This window comes from Clytia hemisphaerica, unplaced genomic scaffold, assembly GCF_902728285.1.
Source record: "Clytia hemisphaerica strain Z4C2 unplaced genomic scaffold, Clytia hemisphaerica genome assembly, whole genome shotgun sequence".
NCBI lineage: Eukaryota > Metazoa > Cnidaria > Hydrozoa > Leptothecata > Clytiidae > Clytia > Clytia hemisphaerica.
Genome location: NW_027103704.1, coordinates 942,063 through 965,758, shown reverse-complemented (window position 1 = coordinate 965,758; position 23,696 = coordinate 942,063). Strand labels below are relative to the sequence as shown.

Genomic DNA, 23,696 nt, shown 5'->3' with positions numbered 1-23,696 from the left:
CAAAAAGCCTCAGCAATGCAAAATAAAAGAACAATTTAAGAACAAACATAAGCCTTGAATGACTGAATTTTATTAAAATTAAGGGTCATAACCTAAACTACTTCTTACGGTAGAAATAAGGACAGGATAACACAATTTCACTCTCAAAGTACGAAAAAATAAGAATAGTTTAGCTACAGTTAATAATGGCGAAAATAAGATGAAGTAACATTTCTAAGATTTCTAAGACAGAGCATTCTTTAATTCGACAAGCATTGCTATTTTAATTCAAGATCAAAGGAGTTTTCTAATCAGAGCTATATAAATATTATGGAGATAGGGTCGTAAAAACTTTAAATCATTTTAAAATATTTCTCAATTTTCAAGCAGTAATTAACGTTAATCAGTTTCTATTCTCAAAGTGTTCTCAATCTAACCAAACGTCTTTTACTCCCAAACGCTTTACTAAAAAACTCCCCAAAAAATATTCTTTCAAACTTTTCGCCTAAAAGCCATCCAACAAAGAAAACTCAACGAAATATCATCAAGATTACACAAAACAAGGAGATAGAGAGGAGCGATATTAAAATTTGAAGGTTGATACGAACGAATTGTTTTTTTGAAATTTGATCTTTTATTAGGTGAGAAAAACAGGAGAGTTTGTAATCGAAAAGGCCTATCTATTTTATGAAGAAGGTTAACTTTGAGAGAAATTTTGGTTGTCGTTATATGCACCTTCGAGGGACAGCACTAACCGTTAGTGTAAGGCCAGACGAAAAATTAAAAAAAGGGCATCTGAGAACTATTTCTCCTGGAACCCAGTTTCTAACTGTTGAATGTTCGAGCTTCATAAAACACTTTTTTCCTGTTTCGATTCAGAGATGATGATGAGATGAATTACTAAAATTTCAGAATTATTCTCACTCTCTCTTGGTGCAATTCAGATCACTGAATATTATAACAGCCTAAACTATATCTAAATATCATTGCAAATAGAATAAACTCAAATCAAAGCCTCATGAACTTTCCTGAACTATATCTAATGTCATCGCAAATTGAACAAACTCAATTTATTCTCACTCAGGTCAAACACAGACAATCCTCGTTCAAGCAGTTATAAAGAAGTTGACAGAAGTAGATTCTGACTTACATACATTCATACACTTGTGAAAGAGTTAGAAACAGCTGGAAAAAATACATTTTTTACACTCTTTTTTTATAAGAACAATGGAGGCTCAAATTCGCTATTAAAAATGAAAACAATTAAGAACAATGATGAGCCTGGGATTACTTAATTTCAAGCAATTAGGGATCAAAGTAGTCAAAAATTGGGTACAAAGCCTAAAATACCTAAACTTTACCCTATAAATACGAACAGGATAACAAATTGTAAGACTCAAAGTGTCAAAAAATAAGAACAGTCGAGCCTCATCAAGAATCTTCTGGTTCTTATAAAAAAAAGTGTAATAAAAAAGAAGGGAACTTGCCTAAAAAATGCAAATAAATAAAAAAACAAAAAGCCTTAGGGCGAGTGGGTAAGGCAACTAAACTAATACAGTGCAGTGCATAAAGAACTGTGAACGTCTACAGGGCCCACACCATGAAATTTAAAGTGGGGGGGCCAATGAATATAGAGTGTAAGGAGACGCAACCAAAAAATTCTACTTTGCAAAAAGATGTGGTTTAAGAAAAGGAACAGCCAAGGGTCATACAGACCGAGGAATACATTCTTACAAAAACAGGGTGTAAAATAATAAGAGAAACACAGAGGAGATAGTAAAGTAGAGGGACATTTTTGTAAACTTATAAAGTGATTTTGTTCAGAAACGATGAGGTGCCAAAAACCAAAATTATTATTAAAAAAAAAATCATAAAAAAAAAACCATTCAAAAGATCAAAATAAAAAAATGTATCTGACTACTGAGTTGTAGTAACTGTTGAAACACGAGATGGTTGATAAAGAAAAAGTATACAAAAGAGGGTATTATAAACTGGGGATGAAGAAGTCCCTAAAATCAAACCAAACATAACATGAGATGATCCAAATAAAACACTTTTTGAAGCTCTCTAATTTATATGACTTATTTATTGAATAAGGAATCGTATCGAATAGTAGTGTGTCGTTTACGAGACACAGTTTGACGGTGACTTTCAATATCATCGAATAAATGAAGAGTACCAAAAAGAAGAACGTCGAATTAGAGAGCGTCAACTGTATTTGAAAAATTATTCAGCATTTTTTAAAACATTCATGTATATACTGTTGCATCACAAACGAAAACAGAATAAACAAAATAAGAATTTCCTTTTCTCTTCGACCATCATCATCATCATCATCATCATCATCATCAACAACAACAACATATCTACAATGTGTGTTCTATAGCCTCTCATTGCAATCCATCAAGAGAAAAAGCGGATAAATGGATAGATAATTTTCATTGCAGAAGAGAAATGAGATTCTTTTTTACCGTAAGAACAAAGAACGAAGACGGACAAAAGCATTGTTGAGGTGAGATATTCCAGTAGATTACCAGCTAAAACCAGCTGAAATGGATGAACAATAAGAATAGAAGATGAAATAATTTATGTAAACGAATGCTATCAAGACGATTATCCAACACTAGGGAAAGTTGAACTGAAATAAAATACAAGACTATAATGAGTGTTCTTATGAAAGAAAAGTATGACATTCAAACAAGGGTATGATTAACAAAATGGTGAGAGTAAAATACCTTGGTAATTGATCATTAATTGGTACGACTTCTTTATTATAATGGATGCAAGAACATACTGCTAGTGGTAAATTATCATCATCCAAAACTTCTCTTTGAATAATTAAAACTAAACTTAATCTACATTCAACTATTCTTTCTGAGCCATAACAAAACTCCAGCAAGAGCTATACCTGTACATTAAGACCAACAGAAAACTATAAGATCTTTCTTAAACACGACCGAGCGAATGATTTCAGGCTTCTTTAAAGCTGTATAAAATCAACAAAAAAGGTTGAAAATAGTTTTCCCAATTTGCTCATTGGTATGAGCTTGTGGCAACGTTTCTGAAAAGACAGGTTTGTTCTTTTTGAATGATGCAAGTTAACGCATTAAAGCGCCAGGCCCTTTTTTTTTGCAGTGCGGACTCGACTGGATTGACGGAAAGGATAAAACTTCAACATATTCAAAGTTCTGTGTTTTTTTTAACTTGTTGACGAAACGAAAAAGTAGTTTTTGTGAAAATTAGGACTTTCTGGGCAAAGATTTATGATTTTCTTTCTGCTGAACAATGAAACCAAATGTAATAGTGTCAGCTTTGAACAAAAATGGGTTAAATAATCTTTCACAACCATAGATTTATAAAGCTCGAAGGGCTAGATGTCGGGCTTTAAGCCATCGCAGGCAAAAAAAAGTGAATATCGGAAAAAATATTGTCATTGTTTTCGAAAACCCGCAAAGCTTCTGATTGGTCAATCGCTGAAATTATATTATAATGTGATTGTCACGTGACTTAGGTAGGATTTCCTACCTAACCACGGCACACTTTTCAGCAAAAGCTTTACATCTAGTCCTTCGGGCTTTATAAACCTATGTCCCCAACTTCAAAAAGAAAACAGAAAAAGGTATGACACACCCAAAAATACTTTCCGACACCCAAACTAAAAAAAATATCACGTTAAAAAATGTCGGAAAATTAGAACTCACTAATACAGAAACAGCCATGACACTTCAAACTAAATACAATAGGAGATTTAGTATCCCATGCATTTTCAATAAAAGCGTCAGGCATTATTGAAAAGGTACGGAACTTAAACAGGAAGAACCATAGGTCAAACCAAGTTCCGGGTCATTTTAAGGGTTTTTACATCAAAAGGATCGGTAAAAAGAGGAAAAGAATTCGCTGACGATAATCATTAAACAATAGGTATTTAATAGACTGTTTAGACATTGGCAGTGAATTCTCTCATCCAAGTCTATACATCCGATTGAGAAATATTTTTCAAATTTTGGATAGGGTTTAAAAGCAGATTGACATGAGTGTATTGAAGAGTCAGTAAGAGAAGTAAATTAAACCCTACACATTTGAGCAAATTTTCGTTGTTGGAGTATATACAATAAAAGCTCTCCCCCCCCCAAAAAAAAAAAAAAATGTCGCAAAAAAGAATAAACTTTACTCGTCATTTACTCTTACCTTATAGCCTGATAGAAGCTGTCGCACCATGAAAATAAACCTCAATTTTTTTACAAAAAAATTATAAACCAAGCATACACACAGACTGGTAGAACCATTCATACAAACTCTGTCTTACGTAGTATGTTAAACAAAACCACACATACTTATTTAAGTCAAGTGCTATCTCCATTCAAGAAAAGTGCACTCATACTATCATTCGCTTTGTTAGTCCATTACCATGGTGATAATAAAATGCTATATAATCTCATCATTCAGCTCTCTAACAACGATATTCCCAATATTTCTTTTGTGACTTTGAAAGAGTACAAAATCAAGTATACACGCTTTTTTAAGAAAAGGGGCTCAAATTTGACCCAAAGTCAAGTACAAATTAAGAACAATCTAAGCTTCGTATTTCAAAAATGGCTATAAAGAATATACCGACTTTAGTCAAAATAACTCGAAAATCGCGATTCTTAATATAATAAGAACAAGCGATACAAGCCAAATTTCACATGTTCTTATAAAACTCAGCGTACTGAAAAGCCTTTAGTCAGACCGTTCATGATGAGTCTAAAAGATAATCATTCCTAGAGGATCGACAAAAGAATGCGTTCGAATTTACCCGATCAAACACTATTGGTTAACATTGAAAAGGTCTAACTGATCTCTTAACAGCAAATTAGGGGGATTTATATTTACTGGTCAAATGGACACAAGAAATTGATAAACTTTCTGATGATCAATAAAAGACATTCCATCACGTCAGCCAAATATTAATCAAATACAGAGGCTGCGTGAAAGTTTAAGCAATTACTGATCAACGTCACAACATTCACCAAAGAATGATGAAATCGGAGTAAACAAAAAAATAACAATGAGAATGAAATTACAACTATTTATTTCTAAGGCTCAAAAATGCATAAAATAATAATCAATTTTGCTTTAAAAATATAAGAACAATTTCAGGCTCAATATGCCAATAAAATAAGGAAAGCTGAGTCTCATACAACAAAATTACCAGGTTAAAGGTTCTATGTTTCTTACAAATAAGGGAACTGTACAAAAAGTGTCTGAATTCTTCTATAGTTTGCCAAAACTCTTTGTGACATGTATGCCTATAGCCCAACCTCCAAGGTGTATCATTTTATAGGAAAGAGTATTTTAGGTTACATAACTTAAGGCAAAATGACCACACTACGAGTGTTTTGCTTTTAAAATGTTTCTAAAAATAAAACTCTGTGTTCTGGCTTGAAAAAGATTTCTACAGTTAAGCTAAGGCCATTGCCATCTGGAACAAAAGCCAAAAGCTAAGTGAATGTTCTTGATTACACGTTTATTGTAAGAACTTCAAAATAATTTTTGAAGTCTTTGAATGTTCTCAAAGATTTTTTTATTTTCAGCATTTTTTAAAAGTAATTTGATCTAATTTCTTAGGGATTACATGTTTAAAAGTCTGCAAAGCCTTAAAATGTTCCTAATTTTTTTGTCTCAAAGCCATTTGTTCTTATATACTTTGTTCTTATATCAACCTCTTGCCAGAACAACTTTTTTTAACTACTGTATTTTGGCTCAGCATCAGTCCAACATGATTTTTCGAAACCCTTGGGGTTTTTAGGCTTAAAATGTTCTCAAGATTTTCTTTATAAGCTTAATGCATTGAACTTTTTGATCAGCAATAGCTAAGCAGATTTCTCATCTACTAGGACGGAGTAAAATATGCAGGGTTCCTTTAAAGGGACATAACAGTACTGAAGAAATTTGTAAATAAACTGTATGCAGCGGATACAAAATCAAAACAAATGTCACATGTCAAAATAAAAAATCAAACCAAATATGGCTAATTTTGATTGTTCATTTTAATGACACGTGGTTCGTGCAATGTTTACATTTTACTACTTTAATGTCCCTTTAAAACCCACCAAAAAAAGTAGAGCAATTAAAAAAGCACATTTAAATAAAGGTCGCTCAGGCTGTAGTTAGTTGCTAGGGAAGAGTTATACCCACACAATGTTTGAAATGATTAGAATTGTCGATTATTTTGACACGAAAAAAATATGATGTTGACACACAACCAACTCAATTAAATGTTTATTTATTGATTTCACACACAGTGAGAGTGACGTCATAAGAATGAGCGGTCTGAAAACCCCAACTGCGTTGTGATATTGACACTTTTGACAACATTCTCAATTATGGGAAAACAAAATATTCATGATATGCACCACTGCAATGTCTTCAGACATTACATCATGGACCCAACAGTTGATTGGTTGTAAGTGACGCGTAAAATCGGTCAATACGTCACTTTCAACCAATCAGCTGTTGGGTCCGAGGAAGATATTGCAATGGTGCATATCATGAATAGCATTAATACTTTGTCAAGTTGTCAAGTTCAACTATGGGTTTCCACCACCACTATTTGACGTCATACTCAATGAGAGAGAAAATTGATCTGACAATTTGGGTATACCACTACAATGTACCTTATTGGAACTGATTTTCGCGGGAATTAATTTTAGCGTAGCCACATCTCATTACTGAAGCTGACAGAACAAAAAGGATAGAACACCGTGTGTATTTCAATAAGTCTTTTTGTGAACTTGAAGCAATCTTAAAACTAAATGTAGCCAATTCCAGGTAAAAAAAGGGAGAAAGTCATCTGCAAAAACCTTCAAACTAACAAAAAGCTGTAACAAAAACGTACATCAACAATTAAATTAATGTATGTGAAAATTCTTCATGTGAACTTAATTTTGTCTTGTATTCCTGTGCCGACTATATCCAACTAACCCAGTTATCAAGAAAAATAACCATTTCCTTATAATAATCGATAATCTTTGTAAAATGTACGCATTCCGATCAGATGTTATTATCAGAGAACATAATTACCGTAAGTTGGTCTAATGTCGACAACCCTATTCTTATTCCATCAACTTTCTTTAGAAGGGACCTTCCTTATATTCACATTTCTGAAGAAGGGTGGCGGAATTAAAATAGGGTTGTGGACATTAGACCAACAACGGTATTGTCAATCATGGTCATTTATACTTATAGCGTATAGCAACCGGTTAAAAAATGGAAAACTAGAATCGAAAAGGTGCTCCAAACAAGCCAGAAATCCTATTCACCTCTAAAAAAGTTCACTAAAAAGAGAACGCAGAGCAGTTTTTACTTTTATGCGAGAGTCAGGTCTTGAGTTTCCAAACAGATCATTCCTTTAAAAACATCGCGTACAAACATACTCTTTTATCAAAGCATACTGTGTAATTAAACAAGTTTGTAATTAAGAGACAATGCTTTGACGTCAACGAGGGTCCTTGTGTACTAATAAGCACTGCATAATTATCCTTCTTCCTGTCTTTTCAAACCCCCTATGGTATCATAAACAGTTGAGTTAAGCTCCTCATTAATGGGATCGGGAAGATTCCTTCATGCATGGGAAGTATAGTAGATGTGAAATTGTAGAAACTGGTCCCAAAAATCCCAAATATGTGGGGTGAAACAAAATAAATCCTTTGCTGTAATTTATCATATAAATGAGTAGTGAAGGCATAGTCGGTAAACTTGACCAAGCATGTTAATTTTTATCATATAAACTTGTCCAAATTTTAATGAAAGTCTACAATTACACGTTTTTTTTTATTAGAACACCTAAAATCTGGCTGAGCCTGGGGAAGTGCTTATTTTTCTAGCAATTTTCAGCCTAAAATGTTCTTAAATGCGTTCTTAATTTTTCAAACTACTCTAAATCGAAAATATCATACAAAATGAAGAGCACTTAAAATTGGTAAAATTTGGACAATATTCGACTCTCGATTTTAGAAAATCCATCCCTAAGTTCGGTTAAAACTGCTTGAAAATAGGAAAAAATTGTAGTTTCTTGTCATTTTTTCCAAACTGAGGCTGGGCATGTTCTTACGATGTTCTTAATTTTTCGACGAATTTTAGTCTAAATGTTCTTATAAACTGGGTTCTAATAAAAAAAAAACGTGTAGCGGGAAGAAAAAGCTCTTGATAAACTACAAGAAACCACAAGGGGAAAGGGAAGAGAGAAACGTTGAAGGGCGAAAATTAAAAAGAAGTTAAGCCAAAAAAGTGAGGTACCTCTATATTGTCGCTATGTCATGCATAGACATATAAATGACTTCCGGCTTACATCGGAAAAGGCGGTATATATTCACAGGATCCAAATTAATAGAGCGGAAATAGTATCATAAAAGAAGAGGCCGATTATTTTGTTGTCAATCAACGACTGGCAAATTTACTACCTTGAACGCAGATTTTTATTTTTATTTACCCTTTTAAATAAAAGCCCTCATTAACGGACATGGAACCTCTTGGATAGCAGATGGGTGACTGAAGATTCCCTTCAAATCAGGATAAACAAACGCTGGATGTACCTTTTTTGAGCTAACCCATCGTCCAAAGTACTTAATACACTCCTTGATTTAAAAGAACAATTTTATTAAAGCAATGAGGCTCAAAAAAGCAAAAAAGCAGACAAAAAATCTAAGAACAAAGCTGGGCCTGGAGTTGTTGAATTTCAAGCATTATTTACAGGCAATATAAAGGTCAAAGTAGTAAAAAGTGCGGGTACGAAGCCGAAAATAATGCAATTTCGCCCCCAAAAAACAAAAACAGGGTATGATTTATTTAAGGCTCAACAAGCCTAAAAAAAATCTTCTGGTTCTTATAAATAGAAGAATGAACTATGGTGTACAGCAACACCATAATTGGGCATTACTTGCAAAGCCTGCATAATTACTTAAGTTCGTTATGTACCGCGAAAATAAAGAAGACTCGGAAACAGCAATGTCGATCGTCAGAAAATCAAATTTTTACTTTCTTGGCTAATGATTAACGAGCCAAACGTCAAACTTTGTAATTATAACTGTCTTAAATGAGGGTCACGACTAAAGTATCTGATTGGAATACCTCTGTTAAATCGAGACAACCCAGACGTCCACAGACAGTCTAGGCTGCATAAAATGAGACAGAGTATCATGTAGAAGAGTTTGAATCATTTTTAACATTTCAGGTAATGTTAAAGCTGGACAAAAAGTCCTCAAAATGGAGAAGTTTTGCTTTGAGTCTCCAAAACTTGGAACACGAGAAATAACCAAAAATAGAGTATAAACATAGTAGCCAAAAAATAAAAACAATTTAAGAAAAATTCTGAGTCTGGGATATTTGAGTTCCAACAGGTTTAAAGCAAATTATAAAGCCTTAAATTCTTTAATGTTGCCTTAGAAAAATAAGAAAATAATAATAACAATTTTATGCTCAAAATGCCAAAAAAAAAGAGAACAGCGGTGCCTCACCAAAACTTTGCTGGTTTTTATTTCCATTCAAAGCAGGGGGGGGGCAAGCAGTTAGTACACGACACCCATGACACTTAGTACCGTGGTGGGTCCATTTTTCAAATTTTCAAAATGCAGTTAGTACACCAGTGTACTAACTGCCAAAAGGGGTGGTGTATACAGAATTTTGGAAGAAAAAAGGTGTATTAACTGTTTTCAAAACGAGAATTTTCCCCCCACTGCGGTTGACCTACTCCATAATTTGTTAAAAGGGGTGGTGTATATTTTCAAATTTGCAAAATACAGTTAGTACACCTGTGTACTAACTGCCGAAAGGGGTGGTGTATACAGAATTTTGGAAGAAAAAAGGTGTATTAACTGTTTTCAAAACAAGAATTTTTCCCCCCACTGCGGTTGACCTACTACATAATTTGTTATATTTTTATTTGTTTGAAAGTAGTTAGTGGTAAAAACCTGGTAAAGACAGGTAAAAACGTAAAAATACACCTCATAAAACCTCCCTGGGGTGTGAAATTCACCTGGAATGCACCGTAGAGAGACGGATCCTTATTTTGGGGGGGGTGGTATATATATTGAGCAAGGTCAAAGACAGTTAGTACACGGTGTACTAAGTGACAGGGGGTGGTGGTGGGGTACAGATTTTTCCAAAAATCAGTTAGTACACATAGTGTTCTGTACTAACTGCTTGCCCCCCCCCCTGTTCAAAGTGTACATGCAAAAAGCTCATATTCCAATGGGTCCAGAAACATCGAACCACCAACAACTCCGGAGACCTTTGAATAAATTTCGGTTGAGAATGTAAAACTGTCCATTCTAATGCGTTATTTCAGAGCTCTGTGATCACAAAATAAAAGTTAACGAAATCTGTGAAAAGTTGTTTGCTCTTATTACAAACACAGCCTGTGTCAACAAGAGGAGCAATTAGTCCATGTAAGAAATCAGTTTACAATCAAAACACAGTCATTCCAACGGGCAAAAGAAATGAAATGTCAAACGCACTGACACGTTTTCATCATAAATAACAACATCAGATAATATTCCTTGTTGAACCATTTTGAAGGGGCCAAAAGAAAGGGATAGTTTGAAAAGGTAACCTCGCAATGTATCGGAATGTAGCCATTCTGTTGGTTAATTGTGTGGTTAACGTCCTCTGAGAGAAGCTTACAGGGATCTTGAACCCCAAAATATCGACTCTTTTTATCTTAGATTATCTTCAACAACGACAAAAAAATGGCTGAAATCCATAATCTATCTCCGCAGGGCATTTTTGACACCGAAATACCGTCGTTTTCGTTTTTTTTTTAAACACCGAAACAGCGATGGAAAAAGAGCCACCGTAAGGTCGCTATATCATCAAACCTGTACTTCCTGTTCCCTCATATGCGCCCAATAGAATAGCTTTATTTGGTTTTAGATCGAAACTGAACTTTACAGTGTTAGCAACGTAGCCTAAGGCCACGCTCACAAGCTACGTTTCCATTCACCTCCGAAACGAAATGAAGCCATTCTATTGGTTAAAAATGACGTAAAACTTGACTTTCACCAATAGAATAGCTTTATTTTGTTTCGGAGCGGAACAGAACCGTAGCGTGTGAATGCAAACTAAGGATTAAGTTATAACAAGAGATCGTTAAAATGGAAGCTTACCGTTTTCATGTGTGTAGCCACCATCGTTCAACGCAAGACGCTTCATTTGATCATACTGTGACGCTGTATGGTATGTTTGGGTGACAGACAACAACAAGGTCCCCAACGTAAAGATAAAACTATTTGAGCTTTGTTTTACACTGTAACTTTAATAATATGGATCGGAAATGTCCAGTGCGTTTTGATTGATGGTGATAATGAAGATATGAAAGGGGCTCAAAGCTTTCTCTGAGTACACTATTTTATTTTTAATGTAAGGATAAAAAGTCTTGTGACAATTTTTATGATGTGTGATTCTTATTTTGCATCTGGAATAGAAACTGTTGCTCGCACCATCTCAAGAAATTTTAAACACCCCTCTTTAATTGTAATTGACAATTTAACCAACAAATGCAAAATATTTATCCACAAAAATCTTGTTCAAATTCAAATCATAAAATCAAGAACGATATCAGCCATAGCCTCTTCTAAAACATGTACTGCACAACACCTAAACACCAAACAAACTACAGCTACATTGATTTTCAAAAAAACTGCATAAATATCTTCCAAAATTGAAAATGAAACGACCCATAAAATTCGCACAAAAATGCCAGAAAAACATTATTCAGTATCAAAACCCACAAGAGCCATTTTGAAAATCACCAAATCCATCTGATCGATAAAAATCCAAAATAATGAAATATAAAATAACCAACCAACCAGTATAAAACCACCAGTATCTTAAATAGCGAGTTTATGTATTCGAGATAAATCAAAGGAGACGGTATAAAGCAAAGTTGACATGTCACCAAAATCACCGTCCACTTTGCTCGACGACGGTAAAAACATCAAAATACCGTCGTCTGTTTAGGTGAGCAAAGGCGATATAGAGCCGTACATCAACTATCGACTTTGTTTTGTATCATTTCACTTACCGTCGCCCTCAATATCCTCCGATACATAAACTCTGTAATATTCCATAGAAAAAAACAAATTTTTAACGTCATCATAATCCACCATAAAAACTGTAAAATAGGATAAAAAAATCAACCTCACAAAAACAGTAAAACGCAAAAAAAGGTATAATTTGAGGGCAATCGAATTCACAATAGCAATCATAACTATCGATCAATCCAAATTAAAAAAATATATGATAAAATAAACAAAACCAACAACTGCAACCAAAACAACATACCACAAAAATCAAAAACCGTGAAACAGCCACCAAACAACAAACGATCTGACTAAAATCCCTGGACAAAACAACACAGCACGTACATTTCAAACATAAAAAGTCAACTGTAAAATGAAACCCGTTAGTAAAAATGCAGTTGAGTTGAGTTGAGAAAGAGAAACAACACAACAAAATGACTATCAATGTAACAAGAGAGAGAGAGAGTCAGAAGGAGACGATTGAGTGTCATCCAGCAGCAAAAATATGTCAAATAAAACACTTCCATAACTTTTTTTCACATTTTTAAATGAAAAGTGTTTTTATTATAAGAATATAAAGGTCATGTTTCTTGTTGAATAGCAACACGTCGATTTCTAAGCTCATCGTGGCAGAGCAGTCTGCTGTCATTGTCAATGCCTGGTTTGAGATCTACCGAAGATGCACCGCTCTCTGCGTGCACCACCGCAAAAGAGGCCCCTGTTCCACAGAATAGGAAGCCTAGCTTAAGACAGAGCATTCTTATAAATGATATATTTAAAAGAAAAACAAAAGATTCCATTACAAAATCATCCTAAGAGAGTATTGAACGAACGGATTTTGTTTTCAACAAAATTTGAGAGACGGAAAAACAGAACCAGAGGCATGTTACTTTAAAAGATAATACAATTTCCTACACTGAGTAAACATAAATCCGTTAGATGACACCATTTTAGTGAAATGCATCATGGTCGACATATGAATTTACCCATCACCCAAAGAGCTTTCACTAATAGTATACTCATTTCAATTTTGCTCAAACAGCACGGCAAGGTTCAATACTTTTTAAGGACGCAAATTTTATGTAGTTCATTTTACGAAAACACAGATATCTTTATTTCATCTCACTAGATCGAGTTTTCTCCCTTATCCAGTAAGACCAGTGTGAAAATCGTCTTCTAATTTATTCCATAGTGACGCCATGGCTATAACTCTTAGGATCTGCATCCCTAAATTCGAGATTGTATATTCCCTAAACCTCCAAAGTATGTATAAGATGTTTTCGACCATTTTTCTTAAAAGTGAGCTTATGCTATATCCACACCAAAGCTATCAATATGAAAAAAATAAAACAGAAGAAAGAAATGTCTTAGATTATAGACTCTTATACTTATAGTCAATTTCACAATATTTCAAAATTTCGTGAAAATAAGCCATTTTCACGAGACGCCATTTTCACTTGGAAGTAAAACCAGAAAAACTAAAAAAAATAAAATCTAGAAAAAAGCCATCTCTTTTTTAGATTAATTGGGGTCAGTTTCAACCATAAAAAAAACATCGACACTTTGACTTGATCAAAAACAACAGTCTGTCGAAAACTTGGAGGTCAATTTTCATATCATCAAGAGAGGCCATCTTTTTACACGTCTCACAAAGAATTGATATGATATGTTACACCAAAGTTACATGATCTTTCTGAAACATCAGGTTAAATATTTTTTTTATTGGAGCGTCTTTTCTGTTGATAACTAAAAGTGTTCTTATTTCGATATTTTTTAGATATTTTGGTCTTTTTTCCTACAAAATTATAATTTTTAAGAAGCCTGCGACAGCCTGCAAAGTAAAAGTGGCGTGAAAATGTCTAGGTAGCAAGATTGAGTAGACTTCTCATGAAGAAGGTCAACTTAGATTTTTGGGTCAAAAATATAACAATTTCTAGCTAGGTTTATAACCGACGAGTCAAAAGAATCGAATGTCAATTTTATATGAATATGTACATTACATTATATTCCAGTCTAGTATTTTTTTTAGAGTTCAATGATCATATTATAGCTTTTCTAATATTGCGATGAGAAAACACAAGAAAATGTCCTTAAACGATTTAGAAAATTGAGAATTGAGATTTTTATGACTAGCTCAACCTCCTACCAACACCTTCTTTGTAACTTTTCTTAAAATGACTGAAATGAGTCAAGAAAAAATAAATCTATGCAAACTGGCCTTGTAGAAAGAATCTGAAGGCTGCACAAAATGAACAAATTACTCACTGAGCTTTACATAAACCCTGCAAGAAGTACGTTTTATCACTACAGTATCACTACTCTCAATAGCATTGTAATACATCGAGAGCGCTAGATCTACTACTTTTCCTTGAACACTTGAAATGTAGCTCCGTCTGACGTTTGCCAAAGTTTTAACATTGCAATGGCTTCTTTGCGGGTACCACTTTCAAAAAACTCCGATCAAAGATGGAGGATATAATATAGCTTTTGTCCATGGCTTATAAAGGTCAGTGAAATTACTACGCAATCGACGTAAAATATCGGTTCTACCCAACTCTGCAACGCGACCAGTGATAAAAGTAAACAAACAAACATACTACACCTCCGTGTGTGGCATCAAAAACGACAAACACCAAAAATGAGAAACAAAAAATGATATGCATCTTCCTTAAAAACATATTTGAAGATAATCGCATGCTTAAACAATTCATTTCCTGGTTCGCTTGCTAGTAATAGAAAAACATTACTTGATTGAAATAGTTATTGAGAAACACAGTGAGATTATCTAAAACAGGTCGTTATAATGAAAAAATGAACATAATGCTAATTAATTATGACATATTGAATCTAAAATGCCTTAAGCAGCCTGCAACAAACTACAAATTACACCTCAGGAGCTTAACGCTTAGACGGGTAACATTGAAAGAACTTTCAACAAAAAATTCATGGGACCATGGGAATTCTAGCGAGCACCAACCAAAACCTTTAAAAGCCTTTCAAGTGCTTTGACGCAAATTCGATTTTTTTAGCTAGCGCAGAAGCAAAAAGTTAAAAGTGACGTACCAACGTACCAAAATGATGTACCAACAGGTAATGCAAACGCACTACCACTTCATCAAGTCTTGGAAAATCTAAACATTCCAACTAATACTTTTACCTTAGATGAGTTGAAGAAAACTGTAAAACTTTTTTCTAGTAACAAATCTTCTGGCTTAGACAACATTCCAACTATTTTATGGAAAGATCCTACTTTTTTGACACTTCTCCTCGAATTCTGTAACCACACCTTCGAATACCATTCTCCTCCATCAGCTTGGCTCACAGGGGGTATCATCCCTGTGCCAAAGAAAGGTGATCTCACCCTTGCTTCAAACTATAGGGGTATCACATTAATGCCAATCGCTTCAAAAATCTATAACAAACTGATCCTGAATCGTATAGTCCCATATCTTGATCCTTTGTTGCGAAAAAATCAAAATGGTTTCAGGAAAGGTAGAGGTACTCTTTCGCAAATACTTTCCATTCGGCGTATCCTTGAGGAAATGCGTAAATTAGACAAAGAAGTTATTCTCTGCTTCGTTGATTTTAAAAAGGCTTTTGATTCTATTAATAGAGAAAAAATGTTTGAAATCCTTAAACTCTATGACATTCCTGACAAAATTATTCTTGCCATCAGGGCGCTCTACACCTCTACCAAGGCAAAAGTTATCTCTCCTGACGGGGACACTGAAATGTTTGACATCCATGCTGGTGTTCTTCAAGGAGACACCCTTGCACCCTTTCTTTTTATTCTAGTTTTAGACTACGTTCTTCGTATTTCTGTTGATCCTTTAGACTACAAGGGCATCCAACTTACAGCCCAAAAAAGTAGAAGAAATCCCGCCACTTTTCTCACCGATCTAGACTTTGCCGACGATCTCGCCCTTGTCTCTGAGACCATTCAGTTCGCAGAAAACCTTCTCCACTCTCTCGAGAATGCCGCTAGTCAGGTCGGCCTTTTTTGTAACGAGGGAAAAACTGAATTTCTGTGCACTTCTGACTCCGTTCGTACTCTGAAATCGCTGAACAGTGTCAATATCAAAAGAGTAAATGATTTTAAATACCTTGGCTCCCACATTAATGATTCTGAACAAGACTTTAATATTAGAAAATCTCTCGCGTGGAGGGCCTGCAACAAACTAAACAAAATCTGGAAGTCTAATCTAGATAATAAGATTAAGGTACAAACCTTCAAAACCTTAATCGAACCTATTCTCCTTTATGGGTCGGAGACCTGGACAATGACGAGAGCCATGGAAAAAAGTATAGACGGTGTGTACAAACCTCCTCAAAAAGGTTCAAAATTTAAACTGGGCGAACCATCCGAACCTCAATCAAATATACAATAATCTACCACGCATCTCGCGTATACTCACCAATAGAAGACTTCAGTTTGCAGGCCACTGTTTTCGAGCAAAAGAAGAATTAATATCCAGACTTCTTTTCTGGTCACCAACGGGTCTAGTAAGACTAAGGAAGTTAACCTTCCTAGATACTCTGAAGAGGGAAACAGGTCTCGAGATTGAGGAAATAAAGACAGTCATGCAAGATCGGGTATTGTGGAAGGAAGGCTACGCAAATTTTCCGACGTAAGTCGAAAGATGATGATGATGATGTTTTTGTGTTTGGATTATCTGCTCTTGCAAGACTTCTTGTTGTTCATATTACTGTTGTGGCTGTGTTTGGCTCACCACTGCTGTTGGTTTCCATCATCAATTTTTTCCAGCTAGCTAGGGAAGTATATTTACTTTTTTGTTTTTAACTTTGCACATTTTCTGTAGTAGAAACTGTAGTAAAGGTTTTCACTCCAACAGAGTTGTGATAATACTCCTGTAGTAACACCATCTAAATAATTAATTGTCACTTTACATTCACAAGATGAATATTTTGCAATCAAGGACAGCACCTTTAGGCCTTAAAAATCTTGGTCAAAATGTTTGTTTCTTTAATTCACTCGTCCAAGCATTGTATTCGATTAAAAGTCTTCGGGAACGTGTTTGTCAATTTGAAATTAATGTCAGTACCCCAGTTAAAACAATGGCGATTAATGAATTATTTACATCAATGACATCTTCGGCTGTTCCGATAGAAACTTATCAACTACTTCCTTTCTTTGGAATTGGGGGATACGACCATTCCAGATTTGAGCAGTTTGATGCTCAAGAATGTCTTTTACATATATTGGAAATTATTTATCCATCAAATGCAGATAATACTGTGTTAGACGCTTCAATTTTTAAAATTGCAATGTTAGAGGAATTGCTTTGTAAAAGCTGTAAAAAAATTTCAGAGAAAAATATGTACGATTCTATATGCTGTATTAAATTTTCTAACTTATATAACAATTCCATTGAAAAAGAACTTTTGAAACTGATAAATGCGCAAAACGCAGAGCTGCTTGATGAGCCATATGTGTGTTCTAATTGTCCAATTCGTACGATGGCATTAAAATCAACAACACTGCTCCATGTTTCTGATTATCTGATTATTTCCTTGGGTCTATTTCGTTTTGATCAAGCAACAAATACTTGTAGAAAAGTAATTCCAGAAATTACAATTGAGAATCGAATTGACAATATTCTATTGGGAACTTTACAATTACAAGCAGTCATCTTTCACCATGGCGAAACTGCAAATAGCGGCCATTACACATCAGCTGTAAAATACGGTGAACAGTGGTTTTCTGTGGACGATGCCATAGTGAATCCTATTCACAACCCTAATTTTAACTGTAAAGTGAATGACCATATTGTGCCTTATTTATTAATATATAAAAAATCAAATGTTGTTACATCTTTTGCTAATCATACCTGTCACTTCTCTAATTTGCAATTAAATATTAATCAAACAAAAACAAATTCTCCTCTGATATCCTTTCCAACAAAACCAACGCTGACAACAACTACACCTAATGAGCTTAACAACAACCGAAAAAACAAAGCTGACCAAATTCTACAGAAAGAATGTGATTTATATGGGATTACATTTTTACCACCAAATGAAAATGAAACAACCACTGCCATAAGGAAACGAAGAAAAACAATGCGAGATGAAATTAAACACAAAAAAAATGTCCTGAAAACAAAAAGGAAGACTTTCACTTTAAAGTATGTGCTGAAGATGAAAAAAAAACAGTCTTTAAAAAACAATTTCCCAGTCTTGTCAACAATTCAAATATACCTCCTAATCAACCTCAAATTGACAAACCCACATTTGATTTTTCAATCACTTCCATCAATTCTATTTCAAAAAAGAGTAATCCAAAATATTATGGCAAAGCTATATGCACCTTTCCTTTGAAGAAAGTTTCAGTTGATAAGCCAATAATAAAAATAACATACCCAAATCAAGTTAAAAATGAGGTAAAGACAGAGAGTCCTTCAAAGAGTCTAAAAGCCAGGAAAGAGATATTAAAAGTGAAAAATGTAAAAATAATACAAAAAGGCATTCTAAAAAGTAAATTCCTTTTTCAAAATAATCAAAAGTATAAAAAGAGTATTGAGAATAACAAATATTATGTTAAAAAGAAACTTTCTCAGTCACATTCAAGTCAAAGCCAAAACACTGAAATTTTGAGTTCAATACCAGAAGCGGAACAGCCGATCGTCCAAGAGGGCAATGAAATATCCTCAGGTGTCACTTCTAACGACAACGTCTCCTCAGCCATTCATAAGAATCCTAAAGTCTATGAATCAATTAAAAAATTTGAAAATGGAGAAATGAGTCACACGTTTTTGAAATGCAATATATGTATGGAAATACATCCTCAATTCCACACATCTTTTGAAAATAAAGATAATCGTTTAGTAAATTTAAATAATATAAAACTCAATAAAAAAAATATCTGTCCAAAATGTGCCACAGACAGTAAAAAGCGCAAACCAAAAAAGACCTCAAGCAATGAAAATCAAGATGTAAAATGTACTAAGAAAAATAAATCCAATGATAAAGAAAATCAAGAGCTTAGAGCTGCAAAGTGGTCAGGTATTGATAGTCCTGAAAGTGATCTTGGTCCAAAGCAAGACATAATTAGGCATAATAACATGCACTTTGGTCCAATTCCAGAATGTTTGAAAAATCTTACAACTGTTGAATTGGCACTCATATCTAAAATAACTGTCTGTATGCGTGTTCACATGCTGAGGTATGGCATGTTGTCATCTAAGGGCCATTCTATAAGCATCCCTCAGAGGATGTCAATCGCCACCCAGTTACCTAAACTTCCTGAGCAGGTAGGCATTGTTGTCTTAACACGCAGAGGTAAAAAACAACAGAAAATCAAGCATTTCACTGTACAAAGACAAGCAGTTGAAATTGCATTGAAATGTTTGTGCTTTGGTATACCAAACGGTGGTTATAACACATTTAAAGCTAATACAAAAAAATATTGCGGACCAGACCACAAAAATAGAACATTGACTAACAAATATTTTGAGCATTTTCCAAACCCTTATTATTTTGATGTTGATATAATGTTTGAAAGATTGAGTGCTCTACCAGCAGAAAGGGAAGAATATTCTGGATTAAAAACTGTGTTTATGGAAAACAATGTACCTGAATCTGAACTAGGCCCGGCACCTGCCCAGTTTGAAGTACCCTTCTCGCCTGACGATGAAAGCTATACAACATCAAGTATCATATTACCTGCTGAACCCAAAGATGTTAGTGAAGAAATTAAAACGATTGTAAAAAACGTGACAGGAAGTGAAGATATTGCCAACAAGTTTGCACTAGCAGAATGGAAATACGCAGATGCTGAACCTTTATCCGAATTAAAAACTCCTGGCTTTTTTGCGCAAGCCTTTCCATCCATCTTCACAGCAGCTACCTGTGACTTTACCCATAATCCTTTGGTGACAGTCAGTTTGGATGAATGGATAAAGCATATTTACTTTCAAAAGGATAACCGTGTCTCTAAACATCCATTTTTAAAATTTTTTCTGTACAATCTATCACTACGTAAAAAAGCTTTAAACAATGGCAACTTTTTAGTAGCGCAACAGCTAACCGACAGTCACATTAGCATTGATGAACTGAAAGAGCGTTTTAACAATAATGACGATTCAATTGCCAGAAAAGTTATCAGGATGGGCTCCAATCTTGTCAATTCTGACCCATATTGGAACAGATGCAAAAGAGAATTGGATGCTTTACTTTTCTTTAGAAGATACTCAATAGGGGATTTACCAAGCTACTTTCATACTAATAGTATGGCAGAACTCCACTGGGCTCCACTTAAACAATTTTTGGCTAAATACCTTAGTTCTACATGTGAGATCACTTATGATAACATTTTAAATAAATTGAATACAGATATGCATTATCTCAGAAGAACAGTTTTACAAAATCTGCACATTGCCACTTTATATTTCGAGACAAGGACAATAAATTACTATAACACAGTAGCCAAAGAGTTGTTTAACTTAACTGATTATTGGTTTCGCTTTGAATTTGCCAAATCAAGAGGACAAATTCACAGCCATGGACTCCTATTTTCTGAAACTCAAGCCAAAAATATCGAGCAAGCTCTTGATATAGATGGTTTATCTAGTGACCAAGAAAAAGCTGAGACCTTATATAAATGGCTTCAAACACATGAAGAAGACACAGATACCATATTTTCACCAGGCTTTGTTAGTATGCACCCTGCAGGTGGCTCCCAAGAAAATGGCCAAGATGGCTCTAAAGTCTGGATTCCAAATAAGGAAAAATGGGCAAAACCAGAGGGTACCCAAGAGCCTCCTGAAATTGACCCACTGAATCTTATAATGACAGAATATTGCACCACCCCAGAAAAAGTTAGAGAATTGTATCTTTATCTTGTGAATCGAGTAGCATTACATAATTGTAATGACTATTGTCTGAAAAGAAAAAGAGCTGACTCTGATACACGATATTGTAGGGTCCATTTTGGAAAAGAAGATCCCATAACAAAAAAAACACCAGGAAAAGAACTACATCCTTTCGCCCCAATTCTAACTGGAGATAAGCATCCACGGTATGAGGGCCCCAGAGACCATTGCAGGATGATAATGAATGTAAAAGCTCATTTATTATCCTGGTTGGCCAACTGCGATACTCAGGCTCTGGTTGATCAAGATTTGTTAAATTTACAAAAATATATCACATCTTACGCATGCAAAGGTGCTGCCGCAACACAGGATTTGGTCACTATCTATGGTCACCTTTTAGACAGTGCAGATCCCAATGCTTCAGTTAAGAGTATCGTATTAAGACTGCTTAATAGGATACTTGGTAAAATTGATACACCTGCTGCTTGTTGTGACTTTATCAATTCTGGTGGCAAACTATGGCATTGTACTAGAAAGTTCCAATCTGTTGGTTTGAGTGGTTATAGACCTCTTACCAGTAAGCCTGACGGTGAAAACTTCACTCAAAAAATTGCTATCGATAAGTTTCTAAGTAATGAGCGTAGAGAAAAGAATCCTACAATGACCTTATATGATTGGGTGAGAGAATGTTCTTGCAGAACCAAATGCACTGCTGATCACTGCCCAGTTTTCACAGGTATCCAAGTGAATCCTGTCTGGCCACTCTCAGAAGACTACTGTAAAGGTAAGCTCATGATGTTTTCACCTGGAGTATGGACAAAACCTGAAGATTTGAAGCTAGAAGGAGAAACGTTTGGTGAAGCTTTTGCACGCTTTCTTGATACAGATCAATGCCCACGTGTTGTTAAAGATAATGTGAAATCAGCGAAAAAGAGATATGATGAAAAAATGGAGAGAGAACGTAAAAGAAGGCACAAGCTAAATGAACAGCACAATGATAATGCAAATCAAGAGTCACAAGCTGATTCCCAATACTCCTTTTCCTCCAGTACCTTTTCACAAGATTCTCAAATGAGGGAAGTTAATGTAGCTAATGAATTGTTGAATGAGCTTCACGATGCTAATCCCTCGAATGCTGTTGATGAAGAACTTGAGGTTCCATTACTTGATGGAGGACCAGACTTTGATTGGCATGAGTATGCAATGCAATGCTTAGGACAAACTTGGCCAGATAATGTTGGTTCTTGGTTGGATGATATGGATGCCGAAGTTGAGAAACAAACTGTCAATTCGTACGGTAGATGTGACTTGCCAAGAATTAATCTACTTTTAGCCAACGAGTTGCAAAGACTTATAATAGCAATAAATCTAGAACGTATGATTTTACTCCAGAAAGGGGAGAACTATGAACCGTTACGATTATTGGTACAGGGGACTGCAGGTACAGGTAAAACTTTTGTCATAAATTCACTTAGTTTTATAGCAAGGAGATTACGTCAAAGAAATAATGCAGTGTTGAATCTGGCTCCTACTGGAACAGCAAGTTTGCTTCTCCCAGGTGGTCGGACAGTTCACTCCATCACACCTCCTCTTTCGAAATCCAAAACAAATGATCTCAAGTCAGCCCAAATGAGTGATTACCCATTAAAGGGAAAGGCTTTGAAAAAGCTTTGTGAGACTATTGGTTATAAAAATAAAGGGCTTGAATTGGCTGTTTTAAATATGGATGAACGAAGCATGTTTTCGAAAGGACTCCTTGGATGGACAAGTGAAAGATTTTCTCAAGCCACAAATAATTATGACAATACCTTCGGAGCGATTCCAGTTGTGAACTTTTTTGGTGATCTTGGCCAGCTGGGGCCAGTTAAAAAGTTAGATCTTCATCTCCGCCCTGCAAAGAATGCTTCACCTGATGAGCTTGCCGGGTTTGCCATTTACCGAAACTTTCAAGACGTCATTGTTCTTAATCAGACAATGCGACAGAAAGAGTGTGAAAAAATGTTTCTTGAAAGGTTATTAAGAATTAGAGGTGGCAGAATCACCCAACAAGACTGGCTTGGTGTAAATGCCAGATACGAAAAAGAGCTTCCCGAGGCTGAAAAGATAAATTACTGCCCCGGGGGGGGTACTAGGGCAAAATGGGTTACGGGGATGCTCCGCTGGTCAGGGTACCTTTTTTAACCTCCACGAGTCCCAGGTAGGGTCGCAAAAACACCAAAATAGAAAAATTAGTCCCTCGTAGGGTGCCTATTTTTGGAAAATTCGGGGGAAAAGTAGGAAATTTGAGAAAATTTTGGAATTTCAGTCCCATTCAGGGTCACTTTTTTCGCAAATTTCAAGTCCCACGTAGGGTCCATTTTTCGAACCTCGGCGGAGCACCCCCGTCGGTCGACAAGGGTAGTACCCCCCCCGGGATTACTGCAATGCTGAAATAACAATAACATTGCATGAAACTTGGCGTGAGGTGAATAAAGAAAACCGAAAGAATTTAGCCAACTTAAATGTTCCTGTTGCCACAATACCATCTACAGGTCGAGGTTATCATCACAAGAATGGAGATAAACAAGTAGGTCAAATACCACCTAAAGCCACAATCGCAGTTAATTCGAAAGTTATATTGACAAAAAACCAAAAAGCGTTTACCCCCTATGGCTTACATAATGGTGCTGTTGGTATTGTGAAAGCAATTTTATATGAAAAAGGCACATCACCTCCACAATTACCTACAGCAGTTATTGTTTACTTCCCGAGGTATACTGGACCAGCTTGGGATATTAACAATCCCAAATTTATCCCGATTACTGCAGTCCGCTCAAAATGTGAAAGTGAA

At 35.2% G+C, this 23,696-nt stretch overlaps 2 protein-coding genes across 2 annotated transcripts in view; one reads left to right on the top strand and one right to left on the bottom strand.

The window, feature by feature from the left end:
- The window catches only part of LOC136804083 (high affinity cAMP-specific and IBMX-insensitive 3',5'-cyclic phosphodiesterase 8B-like), a 53,902-nt gene extending 42,633 nt beyond the window's left edge, over positions 1-11,269 (bottom strand). Inside the window, exon 1 of the mRNA XM_067060825.1 lies at positions 11,121-11,269. Within this exon, the coding sequence (XP_066916926.1) occupies positions 11,121-11,144 (24 nt within the window). The 5' untranslated portion in view covers positions 11,145-11,269. The remainder of the gene's footprint in view (positions 1-11,120) is intronic.
- Positions 1-23,696, top strand: part of LOC136804086 (RIIa domain-containing protein 1-like) — a 185,881-nt gene that overhangs the window by 59,714 nt on the left and 102,471 nt on the right. The window lies entirely within an intron of this gene.